We start from the raw sequence: 23,091 nt of genomic DNA, 5'->3' as shown, positions 1-23,091 counted from the left end.
CCTCCAGAAAATACCAGAAAATCACCATTCCTATAGAAACCTTCACAGGACACATCTAGACAATCCTCTACAAATCTCTCCACAATGCTACAAACCTCTGGAGACCTTTGAAATTACAAACTGTAAATGATTCATCCAGCGCTGTGGATTCATTCAGATTTGCTTTGACCTTCCAGCTTATTATGAAGTGGTCTATCGTGATGCAGATCATTACATAACTACTATGAATTATTTGATCGTGAATATAGCCAGACTAATGAGAAAGAAGCGTAGTTACGGAAGAAACACGTATTGAACCTCAGAAGAAGAAAAAAACTATTGTTTTGATGTAGTCTGTCTTTAAAAGCTGCGAGTTTTATTAGCATGAGTGTTCGAAAAAGTTTGTGACTGGAGTTTTGCAGCGCCTCTTCCTGTAGGCGGCTCTTTTTTTAGTGAAAAAGGAATACCCGAGGCTTTAGTCAAAGCTGGAGGTCTGAATAGCTGGACTAGTGCTGGTCTAAAATAACCTATTTTTACATTTTTTTGAACAACGGTGGAAATTATGGTAGGGTTCTTAAGGGCGTACTTACTTACAACTATGCTAACACTAGAAGCTTTTTTCAGATAGGGTATTTTCACTGTATTTATTTTTCTCATTTCTGTAAGAACAAGGTTCATATCATGGATATTTTAAGGAATTTAGCACCGCTCTGTGACTGTAAGGTTAAAGGTTACCTCAGTATTTTTCTAGCGAATGTTCCTGAGAGTTTCTGAAGTGGGCCATTTTAAATATGTTTAAAAACAAAATATTATCTAATACTAAAATGTGTAGCACTAGGTCCAAAAAGTGCACAGTATTTATTTATATTGTAGCCATTAGATGCTAAATCTACACCATCATTTTTTGATATGAAGCTACAAGATTAGCATAGCTAGCAAGTAATGAATTTTTTTTTTTTTCCTTTTTTTTTGTTGTAAAAATCAGCTTTAAATCATGTTTGTGATCCAGAATAGATTGTAAGTCGATGAATCATAAACAAAACTTCACATCGGGGCTAGCTAAAACACTGGAATTAAGATGGGGGCGGCCATCTTGATCAATCAGAATCTTTTTTTCTTATAATTATTTTTAGCTCAATTTAACAAATGTCACAGAAGGAATTGATCAAGAAATTATAAACAACTCATGTTTTTATAAATAAGATCAATCATAGTTTAAAATGAACCCAGGATTTGGGAGGATTTTAAAACTTTTGTTACTGTTTAGTTGTATTGGTTTAAAAGGTGCATTGTGGGAAATTTGTGTAGTAAAGTATTAGTTTATGGGGCGATGTCATTCAGGAAACATTTCTCCATCTTAGATGAAGTGTCGTTTTAACTAAAGGCACACAAGATCCTTTTAGTGTGTGTGTGTGTGTGTGTGTGTGTAAGAAATCAGGAAGCAGAGTTGAGGGATGAAATTGCGACATGGTCTGCATGCCAAGCAGGCTCATGTGCCCACCCATTCTGCTCTCTCTTCCTTTGGCATTCCCACACACACACACACACATACACACATACACACAATTCCACTCCTTTATATCTCTGTCCAGCATGCCCCTTAAAGTCTTACCATCTCTCTCTCTCTCTCTCTCTCTCTCTCTGTATGCCTCTTTCTAACACACACACACACACACACACACACACACTTCCAAACACACTGCGGCAGGCTTTCCAGCCACACCTGCTGCCCACCTCATGCCCCACACACACACTATTACGATGACAACACTCTAGGCACTAGCTTGCAACCAATTCTATAAACACAACACACACACACACACACACCTTTCTGATCACAGTCCTCCTCCTCACCTGGTTGATGATAATTATATCCGCCTTGTTCAAAACACCAACCAGTTAGGTAGACAATCTCTCTCTCTCTCTCTCTCTCTCTCTCTCTCTGTTTGTTCAGCACAAATTGATAGTCTTCATCGATTAATGAATGTAACATACCATTGCTAATTAATCCTCCTCTCTTGTGTGCCTCCTTCCACCCCTCCTCTCCTCCTTCTCCCTCTGTCTCTCCATCCGTCTCACTGTTTCCAGGCTGCAGATCACAGAAAGTCCCCTGCCTCTGGATCTTTCCTCTCTCTCTCTCTCTCTCTGTTTCTCTATCGCTCTCTTTCTCTCTCTCTCCTTATTCCGTCACTTGCCCCTTCCCTCCCTTTCTCTCTCTCTTTTGCCCTCTCCCTCGCTCTCTCTCTCTCTCTCTCTATCACTCACTCATTCACTTCCTCTCTACCATCTCTACCATTAGGGAAACCCCTCATCTTATTCCTCATCTTTCCCCGGTTATTACCTCTTCCCTCTGTCTCTATGTCTCTGTCGTTCTCCACCTTGCCGGTTCTCGCCATGTGATCTCTTCGATCGCCTTATATGGGCCCCAGGTTGCCATGGAAACGTCTGACTCCACCTGCCTCAAACCCCTCCTCCCACCCCCCATCCCATTTCTGTTGCTAACAGCAGAATACAAACAGATAGAGCAAACAGACAAGAAGGGAAGGATATGAAGTGCATAGGGGATTAAAAAAGAGGGGAAAGAGGTTGGGATAAAGGAAAATGGTGTGAGATAAACAGCAGAGAGAAAAGATTTTATATTTACAGACGAATCACAAAAAGGACAACCACGGACTAGGAGGCCAAAATAGACGTTTTGCATGTTATACAAAACAGTTAAAAATCTCTGGAGGTAAGTGGAGTTAAATGTTGGAAAGTTGTTCACACTTTGTCAAGGAAAAAAAAATTAGGACTAACAGTTATGGGGATTAAAGCCAAAAAGTGGAGCCACTGGACTGATTAATTATCCCCAATTTTTCTCTTTTCCTCCATCCTGAGTAGCAAGATTGGGTACTAGCTACTGCTCAAGCCATGTGTCTTACACAAGCCTGACTTTTACAGAAGAAGATGAACATAAACCAAGCTTAACAGATACGCTGGTGTTTTATCAGGCTGGTCTAATGTCTATTAACTGTGCCCAGAGCATATACAGTGGAACCTTGGATTACAAGCATAATTCGTTCAGTAATGGGCTCATATTTCAAAACACTCGTAAACCAAGTCAAATTATCCCATAAGAAATAATGGAAACTTAAATTATTCATTCGTTCCACAGCCCCCCCCCCCAAAAAAAAAAATACAAATAATTAACACAAAATATTGAGTAAAAATAAAGCAAATTAACCCGCACTTTACCTTTAAAAATTTTTTAAAATAAATCCTAACAGATAATTTTTCCATTTGTGCGCACAAATAATTAACACAAAATATTGTGTTGTGATCAGTTGTGATCATGTGACGCTCAGCGTCAAAACAAGAAGCCCATGCGTGATACATAAAACTTAGTACTTGTTAACCAAGAGTACCTTGTTCATTTTCCAAGTCAAAATTTATAAAAAAAAAATCTAGGCTCGTCTTGCAGAACACTCGCAAACCGCGTTACTCGCAATCCAAGGTTTCACTGTATTTGAAAACAACAGAAAAAGGATTTCAAAATGTTTTCCTGTACAGAGCAAAACTATGCATAATGAAAACCTATAAAGCTAATGGCAGTTTTCGAAATTCATCAATAAAAGTGTGACTTAAAGTCCCAAATTCAAAACTACCCCAATCACCCTTACTAACAATAATAGTCTAAAGTCGGGTAGACATGATAGTCTTCTCAGCGATAGTTTTATGGGGTTTTTACTGTATGTGGGGCAATAAAGGAGAAGGTGATTCTGATTCTTGGTGTTACTCGTGCAATTTGCCAAAAAACAAATCAAATTCCTCTATGAGTTATACAGATTTAGAGATACCTTAGACTGAAGCATTTAACTTCTGCTATGAAACTTTCATTACAAATAAAGTTCTGGTTTGTTGAGCAGTTGAGGGTTAAGGCCCTTGCTCAAGGCCCAACAGGGACAACTTGGTGGTCATGGAATTTAAACCTGGGACTTTCCAAACCGTAGATCAGTGCCTTAACCTGAGTTTTTGGATGGTTGGGGTCTGTGGGTTGTTGGAATCTATGGATTTTTGAGATTCATGGATGGTTTGGGTCTGTGGATGACTGGGGTTTATGGATGGTTGAGATGGTTGGGAGCCACGGATGTTATATAAAATAAATGCAAAGCTAAGGCCATGGTGAAGAAGAGATATATAGAGAAACGGGAAAAAATTTAAGCATAAAGAATGTATGTTAGGGAGATAAGAGGAAACAGATATGGAACGGAAATATGAAGGAAAGTGAGAATTTATGAAGGGGTGAAACTTTTGGGGAATTCTAGGTAAGAGGAGCACATAGGAAAATGTAAAAGATAAAAGAGTGTAAAAGGAAAGAAAAGGGATAGACGAGAGATGTGATGAGGAGCACGTGGAAGAAAAAGGAAGAATGGAAAAAGAATATTAAAAGTAGGACAGGGAAATAAAGTATATGAATTGTAAGAAAATGCTAAGGAAGGGAAATGTAAGCAAAGGGACAGGATGTGAAAAGGGAGGATAGTGAAAGAGAGAGAAAATGAAAATAAAGGTGGGGGGAAAAGGAAAATATACTGTAGATAAAACAAGAGGAAATAAGGAAAGCCAGGAAAAAGGAAAGGGGAAAGCAGATCTTCTCCAAGCCAGCCTGTGATTTTTTTTTTAATTATTATCCTATATCACATCATGATAAATATACACTGAGATCTTGTACAGTATATCACACAACCACTCACCCATACACTAACACACACACACACAAACTCATACACACAGCTTCTTATAGCTATTCAAGACAATACTTTGTTCTTTGGAACAGGCCAAGTCATGTTTAGCATGTTCTCATAACACATATACAGTAAGTACATACATACATACATTCGGTTACATACTGTACCTGCTGGCGTGAACAGTTGGCACTGACGAGTGTAGCAGCATGCTGAGGAGGGTATTTGCCCCGCTGTCTCTCGGCATCCGCTGCATGCATCTTGGCCATTGCCTCGACATCCGGGTTGGAGAAGCGCCGGGCCGCGTTACCCAGCGTGTGATACTGACGTTGGTATTCACCATGCTCCCCTCGCATCATCCTTCTTCTCTCCTCTTTTCCTCTCACCTGGCCAGATCTGTGCAGTTAAGGGGCAACAGGTCAAAGGTCACACATAGAACATGCTTCAAACTTCGGGGGATTTACAGTAGCTCAGCTTTACTCTTCGCCATATCACACCGCATGTCGTTTTTTATTCCCTACTTGTAGCTAAAATCTTTTTGCTCTGGGGGTTTGGTCTTGAAGATGCTTCTAATATAACACACACTCTCACACACAGATCAGCTAATACAGCTTTAGGCTACCGAGCTGTTGAGATTTTGAGATTTATATACGATATGGTAGCAGGAGTGGAAAAGGAAACTGGGAAAAACATCAAGAACAAAATACGGGGCAGGAAATTGTCTGATGATGAGATTAAATCTAAACGCTGCTAGAGTCCGCTTCATGATGCCTAGATGAGATTGAAGAGCATAAATCGATGAACGAATGAGCTCATTCAATGCAACATGTCGTTTTTTCTTGTCTACCTTTTTTTCACAATGTATTTCAGTGTTACATTTATTCATTTCCTTTAATTAAAAAGAAAGATGCCAGACAATTTTTTTTTCTAACGTTGCAAAATTGATACGTAAATATTAATCTGGATGGTAAAATTTGATGAAGGGAAGACAAAGCACAGGACAAACGTAAAGAACAGCCGAACAACGGAAGATTTGTTTACTAAAATAAATATATACTGTACTTATATTTTCAGTGGATGTTACTTGTTTAGCTCATTTTTGTTCGTGATGAGCTACATTTTTTATGGTGTTCCCGGAGCCTACCCTGGTGGACCACGAGAGATGCCATCTGTTAAATTCTAACCCACTTCCTCCATAACATACCACTTCCTTTGGAAAAACTATATAAAGGAGTCTTACTGTAAGTGTGTGTGCTTTAATCCTGTCTTGTTTCTGCCTTTTACAAGTCTTTGGTTGGCAGAGACATAGAATGATGATCCATGAGAATAAGGTTAGAATCTACATATAATATTACATCTCAATGACCTCATGCACACGGATCCTAATTTTGAGTTATTGCTGGATCATTCCTGACAATTCTTCTTCAGTAATCAGGATCCTGGGAACACTGGAATACATGTTAGATGACGAATCCAGCTACTGAGAAGAGCCTGGAGGGAATCCCTTGAGAGGGGATGAACTCCAGCGATATTTATATATTCGGATATTGCATCTAATGCCAATGAAATGGGCTAAATAAGCCTGTGTTTGCTTTCTGCTCCGTTTTGTAAAATAAACTCAACATTCCGCAAAATTGTATCTCCGTTCTACAAGGCAATATATCGTGCCTCGTTTATGACTTTAATTCCTCTACTGTGTTACACTGCACTGTTTAAACTGTGTTTTACAAATGCTAATAACAGTGAAAATGGGTGTTAAGGAAGAATATGAACAGCAGGCATTGGCCATGTACCAAAGCCATAAAACATCAAACCCACACACTTGCTGTGCCATATCTCTGGGGTTGTAGAAATAAATAAATTTTTAAAAAGCATCAAGTAACGCGTTTTCCAATCTTAGACCCATTTAGAAGCCTGACCAATCACATAAGATCAAACACTAATCACTACGGCAACCTTAAAGCTTATTCAGTATGGATTAACACTTCGGGGACGTTTCCGTAACGCTGCTTGGATCCGACTTCGTTGGCTAAAATTTCACAGAAACATTTCCTCGAGAAATAAAACAAGTCACGTCCTCAAGGCAACAAGTGTGAGAAATTAACATGAACTGATGGGCCTAATTTCAGGTATGGCTTATTATATCTCACAAAAGGTAGCAAGCTAATATTCTGCTTTGGTCCGAGTCGGTAAATTTAGAAGTAGGTATGATTTATGGTTTATTACATCTGCAAGGTAAAAAAAAAAATTGTAATGGAATAGCCTGCACGACCCTGTACACAGGATAAGTGGTATAGAAGATAGATGAATGAATGAATGAATGAATGAATGAATGTATTTTAAAAAGCCAGATAGACGTAGACGTACTATAACAGGAAAAACTAGCGTTAGTGTTGCCACTACAGAAAAATTATTAACACAATCTGACCAATTAGAACAAATTATTTAATTTAATAAAAAGCAAATCCTGTCAAATATTAGGCAATAATATGACAAATTGATTTATTGCAATGAAATTATCACTGGTGTGGCGGTGAAAAGTATAGAATAGTGTTGATCTATGACCTGGGATCTGTCCCCACATATGGCAGGTACTACTTAAGCATAAGCAAGTCATACTATAGGGTCAATCTTTATTGCTCAGTCTGGTGTTACTTGCTGCATCCTGTGTGTGTGTGTGTGTGTGTGTGTGTGTGTTAACACATTTTTCCTGCTGTGTCAGACATCCTCACAGCAGAAGGGCAGACAAAAGAGCAGCTTTCCTGCTCGAGCCCTTACATACAAATTAGAGACGGGTGGCCGCATCGTGAAAACACAAATTGGGTCTGGACGAACAAATGAACCAATAAATAAATAAATAAATAAATAAAAATGCAAATGAGATTCCCTTATTTACGAGGATATTTATGGCAACATACACGAAATGGAGCTTGACTCGTGGACGAGGCACACAAACAGAACGACACACCGTTCCCATATATCGAAGATAAAAACTGTAAGAAATGTATTTCCCTACTCTCCTTTATTGAATTCATTATTCTACTATTTTTATTTATTTAAGGATTTCACATTTTAAGAACCTGAATATACATCTGTGGATGATAAATAGATAGATAGATCGATCGATCGATCGATCCATCAATCTGCAACTGTATGAAGCTCTACTCTATGTAAGTCCCGCTTACTATTTATTGGTTCACACAAACAAAGCATGCAAACTCAGACATCAAAATGCACGCAAAGTACACACTAAGAAATATGTAAAAATATATATATAATTAATAGGCACTGAAAAAGCAGAACTGTCTTGCAAAGTTGCAAAAAAAAAACGTACAGCTAGTGATTCAAAACTTTTCAGTAGACGCTAAAGCCATGCACGCTTTCCACAGTATGGGCGGGGTTTGCACTCTGACATCAATCATTGTCAGAGCTCTCGCGAGTGGAAGGGGTGGATAGCGCTCTCCTTCAAGTGTGTTATCCCGCTCACAAACAGAAGCGAGTGAACAGCAGTTTGGAAACACACAGTCAGTTGATTTATTCAATCTTCAAGAAACGCTTGCTAACAATTTATAGCAAGTACAGATTATGAGAAAATAATGTTCTAGTATATAATATAAGGGGTGTTCAAGTCAAACTGGGACTTTTGATTGCACAGCTATGACAGTAAAAACTCACTTTATTTCTCTATATAATCCACTGCTACTGTACACTAATGCACTTATCCCAGTGTTTCACTAGTGCTTTCAAACCATCAAGATAGAAAGTTTTTTCAGTACAGTACGTCGGAGCCATGATCGGACTGTCTATATGCTTCACGTCTATAAGGCTGGCCCACCAGGAACTCCTTTAATTGTCCTTGGAAATGGCTTGGATCGAGTTCAGGACTGGGGGACGTGCCAAGTTTTTGTAAGTGTTGGTGAATAATTGTGTGTACAGTTCACACAGACAAATGCGTCTTTTTATTCCACAAGCTGGCTACAAGTTATCCGCAGACTTTCAAGGATCGGGCGCTGAATCATTCTGCCAATCTATAAAACGTTTGCACCATTTAAATATTTCACTGCGGCTAAGAGTCTCATCACTGTGCTGTGATCAAAGTCTCCCGTAAACGCTGGCGATGACTTTTGCGGCTTAGTTCACCAGGAATTTCATCACAAGTCTCGGTTTGACTTGAACACCCCTTGTCGATATTAACAATTACCTAAGGACTCGCAGATTTGTCATAGGTTTCAACAGTTCTAAAAAGGTCAATAAATACATTGATAATGTCAGCACTTGCGGCTTCCCCGATGTTCCTCCAACAAATCGTCCCAGCTTCATAACGAACCCTGATATTTTTCAGAAACGCGACAGATTAATCAACCTCACATCTCAGGTGACTCATACCTCTGTAATCTCCTGCTATTCACAGTCCAGAGTAAACACTCTCTCGTTGTAATTTATACCATCATCATGATGATGATGATGACAGGATGTCTAATTTGTGTCTCTGTGGGATGATTTTCTAAACGTGATAAAGCCTTCTGTGATTAATTAAAATTTAAGCAGTGAGTGATATTATCTCTTTCTGGGTTTTTTTTTTTTTTTGCATTTTACAATATTCAACAAGCCACATGTTTTTTCCGATCTTCAGAATGGAACGTTAAGATTATTTTTGGGTGGTGTGCACTTTAAATGTCCAGTTTTGGATCTTCTTATACAGAGAGAGAGAGATGTACATAGAGAGAGAAATCGAAACACTGAGAGCTGCAATAAGAAACATTAAAGCGGCTAGATAGAAAGATAAAGAAACCGCTGGAATGATGGGAAAGTGGATGGATGGGTATTTTTTTTTTTTTATTACGAGCCGGTTTGGGTCGGACAGAAGCGTAATGAGAAATGCCACAGCAGCCTTCAGAGTCGCCTAAGGACACTGAAATATGACATAATCCCAAACAAGGTCGTTACTTAGCCAGAGATCGGCGACAGCTAGCGTCTTTGCTATCATAAATCCACATGGCTGGTGTGTACACAGCCTTGGCCCTTTAAATGACTCAGGGGGAAAAAAGGGGGAAAGAGACAGAGAGAGAGAGAGAGAGAGACAGACAGAGAGACAGATAGTTGCTTGAACTGGGATGAAGGAGTCCGAGTTCTGGCTTAATTATTAGGTGAATTTAAAACAAACAAATCATCAGGGTAAAGGTGTCATGATGGACTTGAGAATCTGAGATGTTCTTTGTACATGTTATTTTTGGGTTATGAATAAAAACACGGCCGGCGGTGGGGAAAGGACGTGAAACTTGAAAGCTAAACATTGTCAACACGACAGCAGATGTTCACACGAGTCTGTTCTTTCCATCTGCATGATCATGAGTCTGGCGAGAAAGTGAACACTGCAAGAAAGAATTAGCGACACGGACAAGCAGCAGCCGCTGGAAGAAAGTTAAGAACCACTTCAGGTTTAATTGGCATCAGTTGCGAAACAGCAAGACAAACACACACACACACGGCTCTGGACGCTGCCTGCCCCGATTCAGCTCCAATCTTGTGTGTTCACACCTGCCAGGAGCTCTTTTCTGATCCATTAAATAACCGAGTGAAGAGACAGAGACACGTTCCTGAATGTGAAACGCTGCATGACTAGCATGGCTGCAACGCTGCATGGGAACAGTCTTCCCAAAAGTCCCCATAGCGCCGTGTATCAGATGTTACACTCATGTGTGTCTTTCTTTCCTCTTTCATGTTTTTTTTTTATCTATTAAATGAACATAGACCTTTAAAAAGATAGATCACTTACCTGTTTGCTAACATGTGGTCTGATTTTAGTCAGTACTACAGTATGGATAAAACATTAGCTAAGGTTGTAAACCACAACTGAGGTGAAAAGTTCTGAAAGCATGACGTGAAAAACTCGGAGTGTTCTTCATCTCTTCGGTCAGGAAGGAAATAAAAGCAGAGCTGCTGAAATATGCCTTTGAAAAAAAGTTTTTTTTGTGGGGAAAATTCTGTTTGTTGTTTTTTCCAGGTATTTCATATTAGCCATGGGGACGTCTCTGTGGGAGTCTCGCAGGGGAGCCAATACTTAAAATATTCAAAAAAATGGAGGGAAAAAAACATACTGTTTATGGAGACTTTTTTTGGGGGATAAAAAAAATTGTGCTAAACTTAAATTATAGTAGTAATATTTTACACATTTATTTATATAGTTGAACCATATAGTTCATAGGCGTCTCGCGATTTAATACTTGTGTCACGGGCCATGTGTGTCCAAACATCCATGTGATAACATTTAAATACAGATTTCTTCTCCAGTCTTCATAGTCATTATTTTGTTTAGTTCTTTTTTTATATAATTGATGAAATAAATCAGCCCTTAATAGCACATTTCAACTACTTCATGCAGACACAACCACCGGGCTACAAATCACTCATTATTCCTCTCTCGGAGGGAAAAACGTCTCTTTAACCTTTGACCTTGATGACAGGCCCGACTAGAGCTAATGTAAAAATGTTTTTATAAAAACACAAGGACACACACTTATAATAACAATTAATACCAGACACTTAATTACAGATATTCCTACAGCCATATTACCACAAGCTGGTTAGCATGTTAGCATTAGCAACTTGAACTCACTCACTCATCGTCTATACTGCCTTATCCCGTATGCAGGGTCTCCTGCCTATCCCAGGAGACTTACTGTAGGGCACGAGGCAGGGTATACCCTGGATGGGGTGTAGACCCACAGACACTGAGGGGGGGGGGGGATCGAACCCGGACCCTGGAGGTGCAAGGCGACAGTGCTAACCCTTATGCCAACATGCCGCCTAGCAACCTGAATGTAATACAGGGGGAAAAATCTGACCATTTACTTTAGTATTATTATTATTATTATTATTATTATTATCCAGTTAATAAGTTGCTCAGTCATAAAACATCTCGAGTCATCATGGTTACGTGCTTTAGTGCACATCCTTTATCCTCTAAAAGGTTCTCCAGATCTTTACTTCTGACCTAATATTTATGCCTTAGTGCTAATGATTTATCAAAATGTTATTACTTCTTTTTTTTTGTTAGCAGTGTATCGAGCATATCAGCGTTACGAGTCTTTTCGGAGGGCCAATATTTTTGTTATTTTAAAAAAAGGAGAAGAAAAATTTAAAACTCTTTTTCAGTGTGAGAATGAGCTGATTTACAGTAGATCTTTATATGTAGAAGATAAATGTTATATTTGCTTTAATTATAAGAAGGGTGCCAATAATTTTGCATTTGCACAACATAAATGACTGGTAACTTCCTGTCTCTTTCCATGTATGGACATCAAAGACCTAGAATCATCCTGTTATCAGATTTATTGTTGTTTTGCTCACACATGCACACACACACACACACACACACACAAAGTGTTTTTCCACAACTCAATTTCAGGTGCATAATTATCACGCAAGCTGCTACAGATTATGCGAATACAAAAAGAAGTGCATAATGAGACAGGATGTGAATAATAGTGACTTCCTGCACCTGTCAATCAACCATTCAGAGCCAATCAGCTGCCTCCGGAAATAAAACTGGAGAGATGTATGAAGTAGTGAGTGTAGAAACCATCTCTCTCTCCCTCTCACTCTTGGCCCTTATATCTGGCAGAAATCAAAACTACTGCGTGTGTGTGTGTGTGTGTGTGTGTGTGTGTGTGTGTGTGTGTGTGTGTGTGTGTGTGTTACAACAAGAAAAAAACAACAAAGCATACACAAAGAAGAATGAGGGCTCCAGAGAGAGAGAGTCTGAAAATCAAAGAAAAGAAAGTGGGTGATTATTTGTCATTCTGACAGCCGAATGTTTCTAATTGAATCAGAGAGAAAGAGAGAGAGAGAGAGAGAGAGAGAGAGAGAGAGAGATTTAATAGTCTGCCAAAAAGCTAAAAAGAGAAAGGAAAAAAGGGACACCAGGTAGATAGATAGATAGATAGATAGATAGATAGATAGATAAATAGATAGATAGATAGATAGATAGATAGATAGATAGATAGATAGATTGATTGATTGATTGATTGATTGATTGATTGATTGATTAGGGATGGGGGAAATAGCTTCAGGAAGTGGTGGAATGACAAAGAAGGAGAGGTGGAGGAGAAATGATGGATAATGGATAATAGAGGTGAAGTAAAAAAAGAGAAAGGAATGAGTGTCAGAGAAAGAAAAGAGAGAGAGATAGAACATAGAGAGAGTAAAACAGAGAAGGGGAATGATAGACAGAGGGGTATGAAGAGGTGCTGAGGTTTCAAAAGGGATGACAGAGGGAGAGGTAATTGTGGGAAAGAGCTAGACTGATAGACAAACACACACACACACACACACACACACACACACACACACACACACACTGCAGCCATTAGCTTGTTTTTTGTCCACCATTTCAGGTGTCAGTCTGTCTGCGTTCTGTATGACTGCGTGTGTGTGTGCGTGTGTGTGTGTGTGTGTTATTATCCAACACGGTATGTTCTGCTCTCATGAGACTGCAGTTTAGATGATAAAGACAGCTGAGAGAATCCTCTCTCTCTCCCTCCCTCCCTCTCTCTCTCTCTCTCTCTCAATTCCTCCTTCTCTCCATCAACTTTTTTTCACCAACATTTTTTCTCAGTATCTTCTTCTCTCCAACAAATTCTTCTCATCATTTCGCAATCACCAAGTGATCACCATCTATCTATCTATCTATCTATCTATCTATCTATCTATCTATCTATCTGAATATTCTCTTTTCCCATTTCTCTTCCTCTCTCTTTTTTCCTTCATCTGTACTACTCCATCATCTCTCCATTTCTCTCCAAGTGATCTCTATCTATCTATCCATCCTTAAATATGATCTTAAATCTTTCGCCGCATCTTTTCTTTCTCCCTTCTCTCCTTCTTTGTCACTTTTTTCCTCCTTCTCCCCATCTCTTCATTTCTTCATCACCTTTTTGCTCCTCAATACTTTTTCTCCTTCTCACCTTCTGCCTATCACATTGCTCTCCTTCCCTCTTTATCTTTCTTTCTTCCTCCCTGTACCTTTCTGTCCTAGCCTATCCATCTATCCATTTCTCACCTGGTGTCTGTTGTATGTATGTATGTACTCTATCTATCTATCTATCTATCTCTGAGTCTCCATCCACCCTTCTTCTCTTCATCTCTCCTTCTGTCCATCAAATTTCTGCTTCTCTCCATCTCACTTACTTCTTCACTCTCTCTCTCGATCCGTGTGTCTATCTAGCTCTAAATTTAAATATATATAACCCCCCTCTCTTTCTTTCTCTCTCTCTCTCGATCTCTCTTTTTTTTTCCTCAGGGTATCAACAGCTTTGAATCTCATTTTGTGTTGGAAACTTCTGAGGAAGAAAGGAAGCATGACAGATGTCCAGCACCAGCAGAGTCCCCTAATGTGTATGTTCACTAAACACACACACACACACACACACACACACACACACACTCATACAGCAAAGACGTTTTTAACCCACTAATAACACTACAGATGGACGGGCATGGGGTGCAGGGTGTTTTCCCGCCTCACGCCCTGGGTCCAGTCACATGGTCATGGGCCGAGCGAAGCGGGAACAAGTGAAAGCAAAAACAACAAAGCCGTGCATTTCATTTAAAATTTGAATAACCTAGTTACGACTGAAGCGCCGACCTCAGCCAAGTGAAATCCAGACTATCCAGACGCTGTGCTAGGTGCATGAACATGACGTCGGTCCCGACATTGAATAAATGTCACCCACATGAGTGTCTGTCGTACCTATTAAACTGGCCACACTGTTTATTTACTGTATTTAACTGAATATCAAAAAAATGTGAGCAAACTTACCTTCATCAAAATATCTTTCACAACAGACTTCAGGTGTGCTTTCGATCCCTCTCTCTCGCTCTCTCTCTCTCTCTCTCTCTTTCTCTCTCTCTCGCTGTTTCTTGCTGTTTCTCTCTTTTTCTTTCTTTCTCTCTCTCTCTCTCTGTTTCTCTCTCTCTCTCTCTTGCTGTTTCTCTCTTTTTCTTTCTTTCTCTCTCTCTCTCGCTGTTTCTCTCTTTCGCTCTCTGTTTCTCTCTCTCTCTCTCGCTCTCTCTCTCTCGCTGTCTCTCTCTGTTTCTCTCTCTCTTGCTGTTTCTCTCTCTCTCTCTCTCTCTTTTTCTCTCTCTCTCTCTCTCTCGCTGTCTCTCTCTGTTTCTCTCTCTCTTGCTGGTTCTCTCTCTCTCTCTCTCTGTTTCTCTCTCTCTCTTGCTATCTCTCTCTGTCTCTCTTTCTCCTTCTCTCTCTCTCTCTCTCTCTCTCTCTCTCTCGCTGTCTCTCTCTGTTTCTCTCTCTCTTGCTGGTTCTCTCTCTCTCTCTCTCTCTGTTTCTCTCTCTCTCTTGCTGTCTCTCTCTGTCTCTCTTTCTCCTTCTCTCTCTCTCGCTGTCTCTCTCTGTTTCTCTCTCTCTTGCTGGTTCTCTCTGTTTCTCTCTGTTTCTCTCTGTCTCTCTCTTTGTCTCTCTCTCTCTCTCTCTCGCTGTTTATCTCTCTCTCTCTCTCTCGGTCTCTCTGTCTCTCTCTCTCTCTGTTTCTCTCTGTTTCTCTCTGTCTCTCGCTGTCTCTCTCTGTTTCTCTCTCTCTCACTGTTTCTCTCTGTTTCTGTCTGTTTCTCTTTGTCTCTCTCTCTCTGTTTCTCTCTCTCTGTCTCTCTCTTCAAAGACGACATAGATGTGTGAATCTTTATTTGATGTGATTATTCCAGTTCTGCTCTTATCAAGGTCTCCCTCCTCGTCATCCTCCTCCTCCTCCCTGCTGTCTGTCAAATCTGCTACGTCTTTATCATAAATCCGTCAGACTTTCTGCCTCTTATCTTGGTTCTACACTCTTATCTTCCATGCTACTTGCTCTCTATAATTCCCTTTGGCAGCCATACTGTTCTGTCTTGTTCCTCTGCTAACCTGATCACCTGACCCTGACGTCCCTGCCCTCCATACATTTACATTTGTTTCCTACACCATGCAGAGGTTCAAGTCAAAGCGGGACTTTTGATTGTGCAAAATAACAGAGCACAGTTATGTCTCTATATAATCCGCTGCTACAGTAATGCACTTATCCCTGTGTTTCACTGGTGCTTGGACAACATCAAGATGAAAGGTTTTCTCAGTATGCCGGAGCCATGATCGAACTGTCTGCTTCATGCCTGCAACACTGGCCTCCCAGGAACTCCTTTAATGGTCCAAACATGGAACTGGATTATATGGAGTATATATCACTTCCATCCAAGTTTCTGTAATGTGCAAGTGGTGTAGTTTTTGAGAAAAACATCAGAAATCCTTTGATGATCAAACCAAGACACCTATATTTTACCAGAAATTGCATCACAAGTCCCAGTTTGAATTGAACGACCCCTGATAGCATAAAAGTGGGAAGTAAAACTGGTGCTGAATTCATTTTAGCCCAGACTATGGATCCATGCAACTAATATTTTTTATCCCGCATCCCTGACATCCATCCATCCATCCATCCCTTTAATCCATAATTGCACATGATGGATGGCTACAGTGACCTGTGGCTTCATGAGCGACTCTAGGAGAAAAGTCATGTTGTTGAGAACTCCAACTCATCATCATTACAGTACATGCGGGCAATTTGGAAACGCCAATCAGCCTACAGAGGGTGTCTAGGGACTGCAGGGGGACAGGGGTAGCTCAGTGGTTAAGGCATTGGACTATGGTTCGGAAAATCCCAGGTTCAAACCCCACAACCACCAAGTTGCCACTGTTGGGCCCTTGAGCGCGGCCCTTAACCCTCAACTGCTCAGATGTGTAATGAGATAAAAATGTAAGTCGCTCTGGATAAGAGCGTCTGCCAAATGCCTAAATGTCAATGCAGGGGAAGCTGGGGTACCCAGAGGAAACACAAAAAGCATGAGAAGAACATACAAACTCCTGCAGGTGAGGTTCAAGCCCTCAACCCTGGAGATGCAAGGTGACAGTGTTAACCGCTTAATAACCACCTCTTATTTACTTATCCAAAGAATTATCTGAGTAACCTTATAATAGTAACAGTCTAGCATTGAAACTAATCTGGTTTCCCCCCTGTGCGAGGGGCAGCATTATTCCTGCCTCATGACGACTCCATCAGTGTTTGTTGCAGTTCCTGTTCTTGACCAGTAGGAGCAATGATAACTCTCTGGGACCAAATGGGGCAGTGAACCACCTGCTTAGATTTAGATTTAAAATGATTTAAAATGTCCTGAAGGGAGTTGTGTATGAGTTGTGCCCGTCCCTCCAGACAAGACGACGCTGCTTTTTTTTTACGTCAGGTGGCGAAACCGACCGAGACCTGATTATGTTGATAATACAAAAAAACTTCATACGCGATAACGATAAAACCGGTTTTGCTTCTGTCTCCTGTCTCGCTTTACCGTAACAGAAGGTCGTTAGAACCTGCAATCTTCTGGAACACGTTCTCAGCATGTCTTTGAATACTTTGTCAGTGAGACACAAGGGATTTTCTTCTTCCCTTGTCTGTACTCTGCGTTTTTTTTTCTCTGCCAGTATCTCTACATCACCACTTTGATGCTTGCCCGCAGAGCAATTTCTGCCAGTGCGCTTTCTCTCTCTCTCTCCCTCTCTCTCTCTCTCTCTTCCTGCAGGCACACCTCTCTCTTTCTCCCTCTCCCATTTACACACATCTATTGGTGACATTCAGATGGTATTTAGGATCCATTAGAGTGCATTAAACCCCATAGCTGCCATACATCATCATGATAATATGGCAAGGCTGGAGTGCATATTTCTCTGCCAGTGCTCTCTCTCTCTCTCTCTCTCTCTCTCATATAATTGAGTGTTCTTTTCTGCAAGAGAAAGCGTACATTAAAAACCAAGCTCCATGCTCTTTTACATGTGATTGCACCGCTCTCAGACCAGTTTGGCACTTTTCCACATCCTTGGTCTGGTCTAATGTGAATCTGATCCCACATCACCATGAAATTGCACTCGGGTAGTCCTGCAGCACTACGTACCTGCCCGAGCTTTGGCTTCTTCTCCTCCTTTGATCACTCCGTTTGTCAAACAGCCTTCTTTCCTTTCATCCTTGCTCTCCTAGTTTTCATCCTCATCTCCTTTTCCTTGCTTGGCTTCCATCTGTCTACCAGATCTTGTCCTTCCTAGGAAACCAGCGAGCACCGGGTGTCTGCTGGTCAGCGTGGTGCCTGTGTGTGTGCGTGTGTTTGTGTGTGTGAGTGAGTGAGTGAGTGCGAGTATGAGTGTGTCAGAGCGTCAAACCCATTCTATTGCGGGGGGGGCTCCAGGTCCGCATGGCACAGCCGGACCTCATCTGATATTCCTGCGGAAGACACGTTTCCCCCTGTACACCTCCTCGAGTGTTGATAGTGGAAAATCCCATTTCAGTACACACACAGCCTGAGGATGATGGAGCGAGGAATGTACCATTCATAGGGTAAGAAGAAAGGGGGAGGGGGGTGGATGATGGGAAAATTGCAGCAGGGCAAGAAGGAGACATTTGCTTGGATAGGCTTGCTCAAAAAAATAAATAAATAAATAAAAAAGCATCCGTATGTTGATGAAACTGGATTTGGAAAATAATCCTGAATTATTTTAATACACTGCTTTTCTCATTTAAAATGTTTTCTTTTGTAATAAAATGTGTAAGTAATTATTATTCACATAACATTACAAAAATATTGTATTGTATAGAAAATACCCCAGTGTTTTGTACGAGGCAATGAGATTTACTCTTTGTCATTGTTGACCAGTTTTGACTAAACATGTTTATTTCTATGTGAGGTAGAGCCTGAATGCAATGCAAAAGAGGCGCAAGCAATTAAAAAGCGATTAAAAAGCGATTAGCTGGTATAATGCGCAGGATATAATTCGGATCCCCAGTATGCTTCCTCTTTCCGCGTCCTATTTTCAGAACTGATGCAGAATCTGAATCCGTGTGCGTTTACTGTCGTATTGACTCGGCAGCACTGACAGAGCGCGACAGAAGACGACGCGAGTGAACCTGGACTGTGGCGTAGCTGGTTAGAGCAGAGCTAAGTGGAGGAGAGGGATAGCGCTAGACTCACCCGCCCGGGCCGTAACTCGATCTTGCATGAGGTGAGGTGTTTGTCATGTCGGGAGTCACGGGCAGGTAATGTTTCACCTGGAAAGCGGAGAAATGTCCCGGGGTCAACATATTATTATATCTGGATAAAAAAATTTGATCATGGAAATACATAAAGCTAAAATGTATACTTAAAGCCTTATTACTATTAACTATTAAACAATATACAACGGTTAGCTACAATAGTTACATTACGTCTTAAACAACATTTTGTTCCCTTTAGCAATTGCTTCTTAGTTGTTGCGAATTGCCTTTGCACCGTCCCATGTTGTTCTGTTCACGGTTAACATGAGCTACAAAACTGACTAGCTTCTAACAAAAGGCTAAGGCACTATTTGGTGTGTGGAACGAGGGATTGTACACCCTATGTAGTGCACTAGATTTCCATTTTACACTCTATGGGAATCAACCTGGAAGACTGGAACTCCGAAAGCAGAATAGGTGAAAATATGAAAAGAAACCTACAAAATTTACAGGACTGTCAACCATTTTCATGGTTTATTCCCATGGGCTATAAAAGTTGCTTTTGTACACAAAGTAAGTAACTGTAAAATATAGACCCAAGAAATCGAATACATTAACTTATTACTGATAATCTAATGATTTTTATTTTGCTTTGTTTTGACCAATCAAGACTTTTAGGTGGTTCTAATCATAGCAAATAATCAACGATGTCAAGTTTATACCACTAACATCCCAGCAATGCCTACAATTCTTTATCTATTAAAGAATGTAAAGAATGCCGTGTTTAATTTATTTACGGGTACGTTTAAGACCCAAGACAAAAGGGTGATTCCCGGTTAGCATTTATTTTTAAGCAGCTATAAACAGATGTTCTCTCACCAGGCTCGTTTTTTCAGGGTTGCAGAAAGCACAGGGCACTTATAGGGCACAAGGCGTACACCCTGGATAGGGTGCCGACCCTTTACAATGCACAACCTGACACACACATACACCATACGCAAATTGGAAATGCCAATCATTTTACTCCACATGTTTTTTGACTTTGAGGAGGAAACCAAAGAAAACTCAGCTAGCATATGGAAAACATGCAAACTCCACAGATACAGACCAGAAGCGAGATTACCTTTTCCTTCTGCATGCAATTATAGATCAGCAAATAGACAGCATGGATGTCCATTGTTCCTCGTCCCTTAACTAATCCTCCATTGATTAGGGGCGATGTTAACGATTTAATGAACGATTTGCATGTTATTGTCTCTTCACTGTGTGACATGGAAGGCAAATAGGTCAATGATTGTCACAGTCACTGACATCACCTTTGGCCCTTCGGATTGGGACCAGTCTCACGGGACCAGTTAAGTTAAGCCTTTATTTGTCACATATACATTACGGCACAGTGAAATTCTTTCTTCGCATATCCCAGCATAACTGGGGTCAGAGCGTAGTATCAGCCATGATAGAGCACCCCTGGAGCAGATAGGGTTAAGGGCCTTGCTCAAGAGCGCAACAATGCCAACCTGGTGGGGCTGGGGCTCGAACCACCAACCTTTTAAACAATAACCCAGGGCCTTAAGCCCTCTCATTTACTACTGCCATTTTGACCACGTTGACCATAAAGTTGTTGACCATTTTGGCAAAAATTTTTGCAAGGACGTCAATTCCATATCATCAGAAAGATCAATTCAATTAAATTTTATTTGTATAGCGCATTTATCAATTGACATTGTCGCAAAGCAGCTTTACACAATTAAAAAAACTATTTAAGTTTGTATGAGATGTGAATGCGTATGAATCAGTGATAAGACTGTACCCGATGAGCAAGCTGATGACGATGGCGACAGTGGCAAGAAACAACCCCCTGAGATGGTAATAGGAAGAAACCTTAAGAGGAACCAGACTCAACAGGGAACCCATCCTCATTTGGGCGATAACGGATAGCAGGGATTGATCTACACCATATTGTGCGAGACTGGAAGTTCAGTATAACAGGAGATGTGCTTAAGTTAAAATAGAGTTCAGTTTGTTCCTGGAGGCTCAGGTAGACTGAAGGAAACTCAAGTCCTGAACTATCAAGCGACCAAAGTCACAAGTCCTCAGAGAACAGCTGTCTGCATCAGCCGAGGACAGAACCAACTTCATGGAAAAGTGGAACCGTCGCCAGTCACCACACGCATCCCAAGCAGACCACAAGGGGCATCTATGCGAGAGATCTCCAACGAGAAGCAGGACACCAAGACGAGTCAGACAGCTCCAGGGGGCTTTTACACTTTGTGATGGACGGTCTGTGTCCATAAACCAGGTCTTTGATATTAGTGGATGGTGAAATGAATCAGTGGTAGTTAGTGGTTAGCACTGTCGCCTTGCTAATTGGTGTTACCAAATTACCTGTAGTGTGTAAATGAGTGTGCCATGCGATGGATTGGCACCCCTTCTAGGGTGTATCCTGCCTCGTGCCCTAAGTCTCCTGGCCTAGGCTTCAGGCCACCCTGCGACCCTGTATGCAAGACAAAGCGGTATAGACAATGTGTAAGTGAGAATGTGAGTGAGGATCAATTTCAGGAACTTGTCAACACTTTCTCAGAATTTATCTTTTTCATTAACAGGGCAGCCGATCTGTAGTGAGTAGGATGATACGTCCTGTAGGGCCGGTATACTGTTTCAACATTGATGGACATTAGCCAATCTGAGATTTTATACATTTCCACCATGTTTCCTTGTAGCTCCTTGCTAATGGCCACTACTTTGGCTTCAGTTTTGACTTTTCACAATTATAGAAGAGCTTATAGCCATTGCCAATTTCTGTCACTTTGCCTCCCGTCCCTTTCATTTCCTCTATATGCGCAATGTCAATTTCCCAGTTCTTTGGGGTGGCAGGCTAATTCTCACCAGCGGCTGATAGGCATTCTGATGTTAATGATGGACAACCAGGAGCAAGGTGTTGACCCACTTTTCATGTTCGCCAATGACCTTCATGGTAATAGTACTGGTAATGGACCAGCTTCTTTAGTCCACACTGTCCATGAGCAGGTAGGCTTATTTTTGGGGCGGGGGCGACAAGCATTGCCTGAGGGGCAGTGCCCAAGCGTTCCCTAGGACTGTCAAAGTGATGCCACCCTGGGGTTGTTGCAACAGAAAAGATACTCCATCCTATGTGTCGCTCCATCTGCTGTCAAAGACTCTTGCTGTTAACCAAGACATCAAGGTTCATTGTTTTCAGCCGGCAAAACAAGGACGTGTTAATGGGATTTTGTCAGGTATTTAAGAATTTAACAGCGTTGTCATATGAATAAATGTAGGAGGAGAAATGGACGGAGAACCAGAGTAGTAATTTTTTTTTTTTTTAAATAAATCTATCATAAATGTTTAATTGAGGGTAAAATGACCATTTACGACTCAACGACGTCCAGTGTTCGAGATACTACGCTGAATGTTTCATTAACAGCAACAAGCAGATATTAACTGCAATGACAATTCCTTATCTAACAAAGAATGAAAACAACACTTGTTTTACCCATTTGTGAAAATGTTGAAAACCCACAAGACGAGTTCATTCCTTTTAACACTTGTCTTGGAGCACCTATAAATAGCCATTTTCTCACGGCTTGTTATGTCACCACGAAACCACAAATAGCATAAACCCACCTGTCCTGAAAACCTACTGATACTGGTGGGAAATTCTTCATTAATATTAGTTGTAGTAGAAGGAACACTGTGGTGCTGCTGGATATTAAACATCCTGCATCATCACTGTTGTGCACTCACAACTACTTGACATTCTCCCTCCCTAAATTCACTGCATCAGCATAAACTGTTATTATCTCCAATAAACCATTATCAAAATGTGACACATGTTTATTATAATGCATTATACATAAGTCTTTAACACGATTACATTAAAATACATCTCCACCTCATTAAACCAAAAAAAAAAAAAAAAAAAAAAAACATGACATTTATGCAAATGGGTTTTGCGAGGTTCCTCTACTAGTACATTTAAGCTCTTTAAACAGAGGCCAGTCTCCATGGCAACATCACCATTGACAATTGACAGCACGGTGAATAAGTAGAATTATTATAAGCCAAAAGGTCAGACCACTTATGCCTCAAGTGTTAAAGGCTGCATGAGGTTATAGATAAAAATAAATAAATAAATAAATAAATAAATAAATAAAAAGATTCTGATGTATGGTGGTACGGGAAACCCTTTACACAATTGAAAATGTACATTTAATCGCCTAACCTACAAGTAAAATGCAGGGATTTCTCACTTATACTGATGTCACCTCTCACTTGTCCTCAAACAGATTAAACTTTGTAAATCTCCTGAGCATGACCGG

General features: G+C 40.6%; 1 protein-coding gene across 2 annotated transcripts in view; it reads right to left on the bottom strand.

Annotated features, from left to right (window-relative positions):
- srcin1b (SRC kinase signaling inhibitor 1b) overlaps nucleotides 1-17,878 on the bottom strand; it is a 46,922-nt gene extending 29,044 nt beyond the window's left edge. For both annotated transcript variants that reach the window (XM_053493536.1, XM_053493538.1), the window contains exons 1-2: nucleotides 17,685-17,878; nucleotides 4,871-5,096 (exon numbers count right to left, since the gene is read on the bottom strand). In XM_053493536.1, coding sequence (XP_053349511.1) covers nucleotides 4,871-5,059 — 189 coding nt within the window. In that variant the 5' untranslated portion in view covers nucleotides 5,060-5,096; nucleotides 17,685-17,878. The remainder of the gene's footprint in view (nucleotides 1-4,870; nucleotides 5,097-17,684) is intronic.
- Between the last annotated feature and the right edge of the window lie 5,213 nt (nucleotides 17,879-23,091).

This window comes from Clarias gariepinus, chromosome 4, assembly GCF_024256425.1.
Source record: "Clarias gariepinus isolate MV-2021 ecotype Netherlands chromosome 4, CGAR_prim_01v2, whole genome shotgun sequence".
NCBI lineage: Eukaryota > Metazoa > Chordata > Actinopteri > Siluriformes > Clariidae > Clarias > Clarias gariepinus.
Note: the sequence above shows the minus strand (reverse complement) of the source record. Positions and strands in the feature narration are given on the sequence as shown.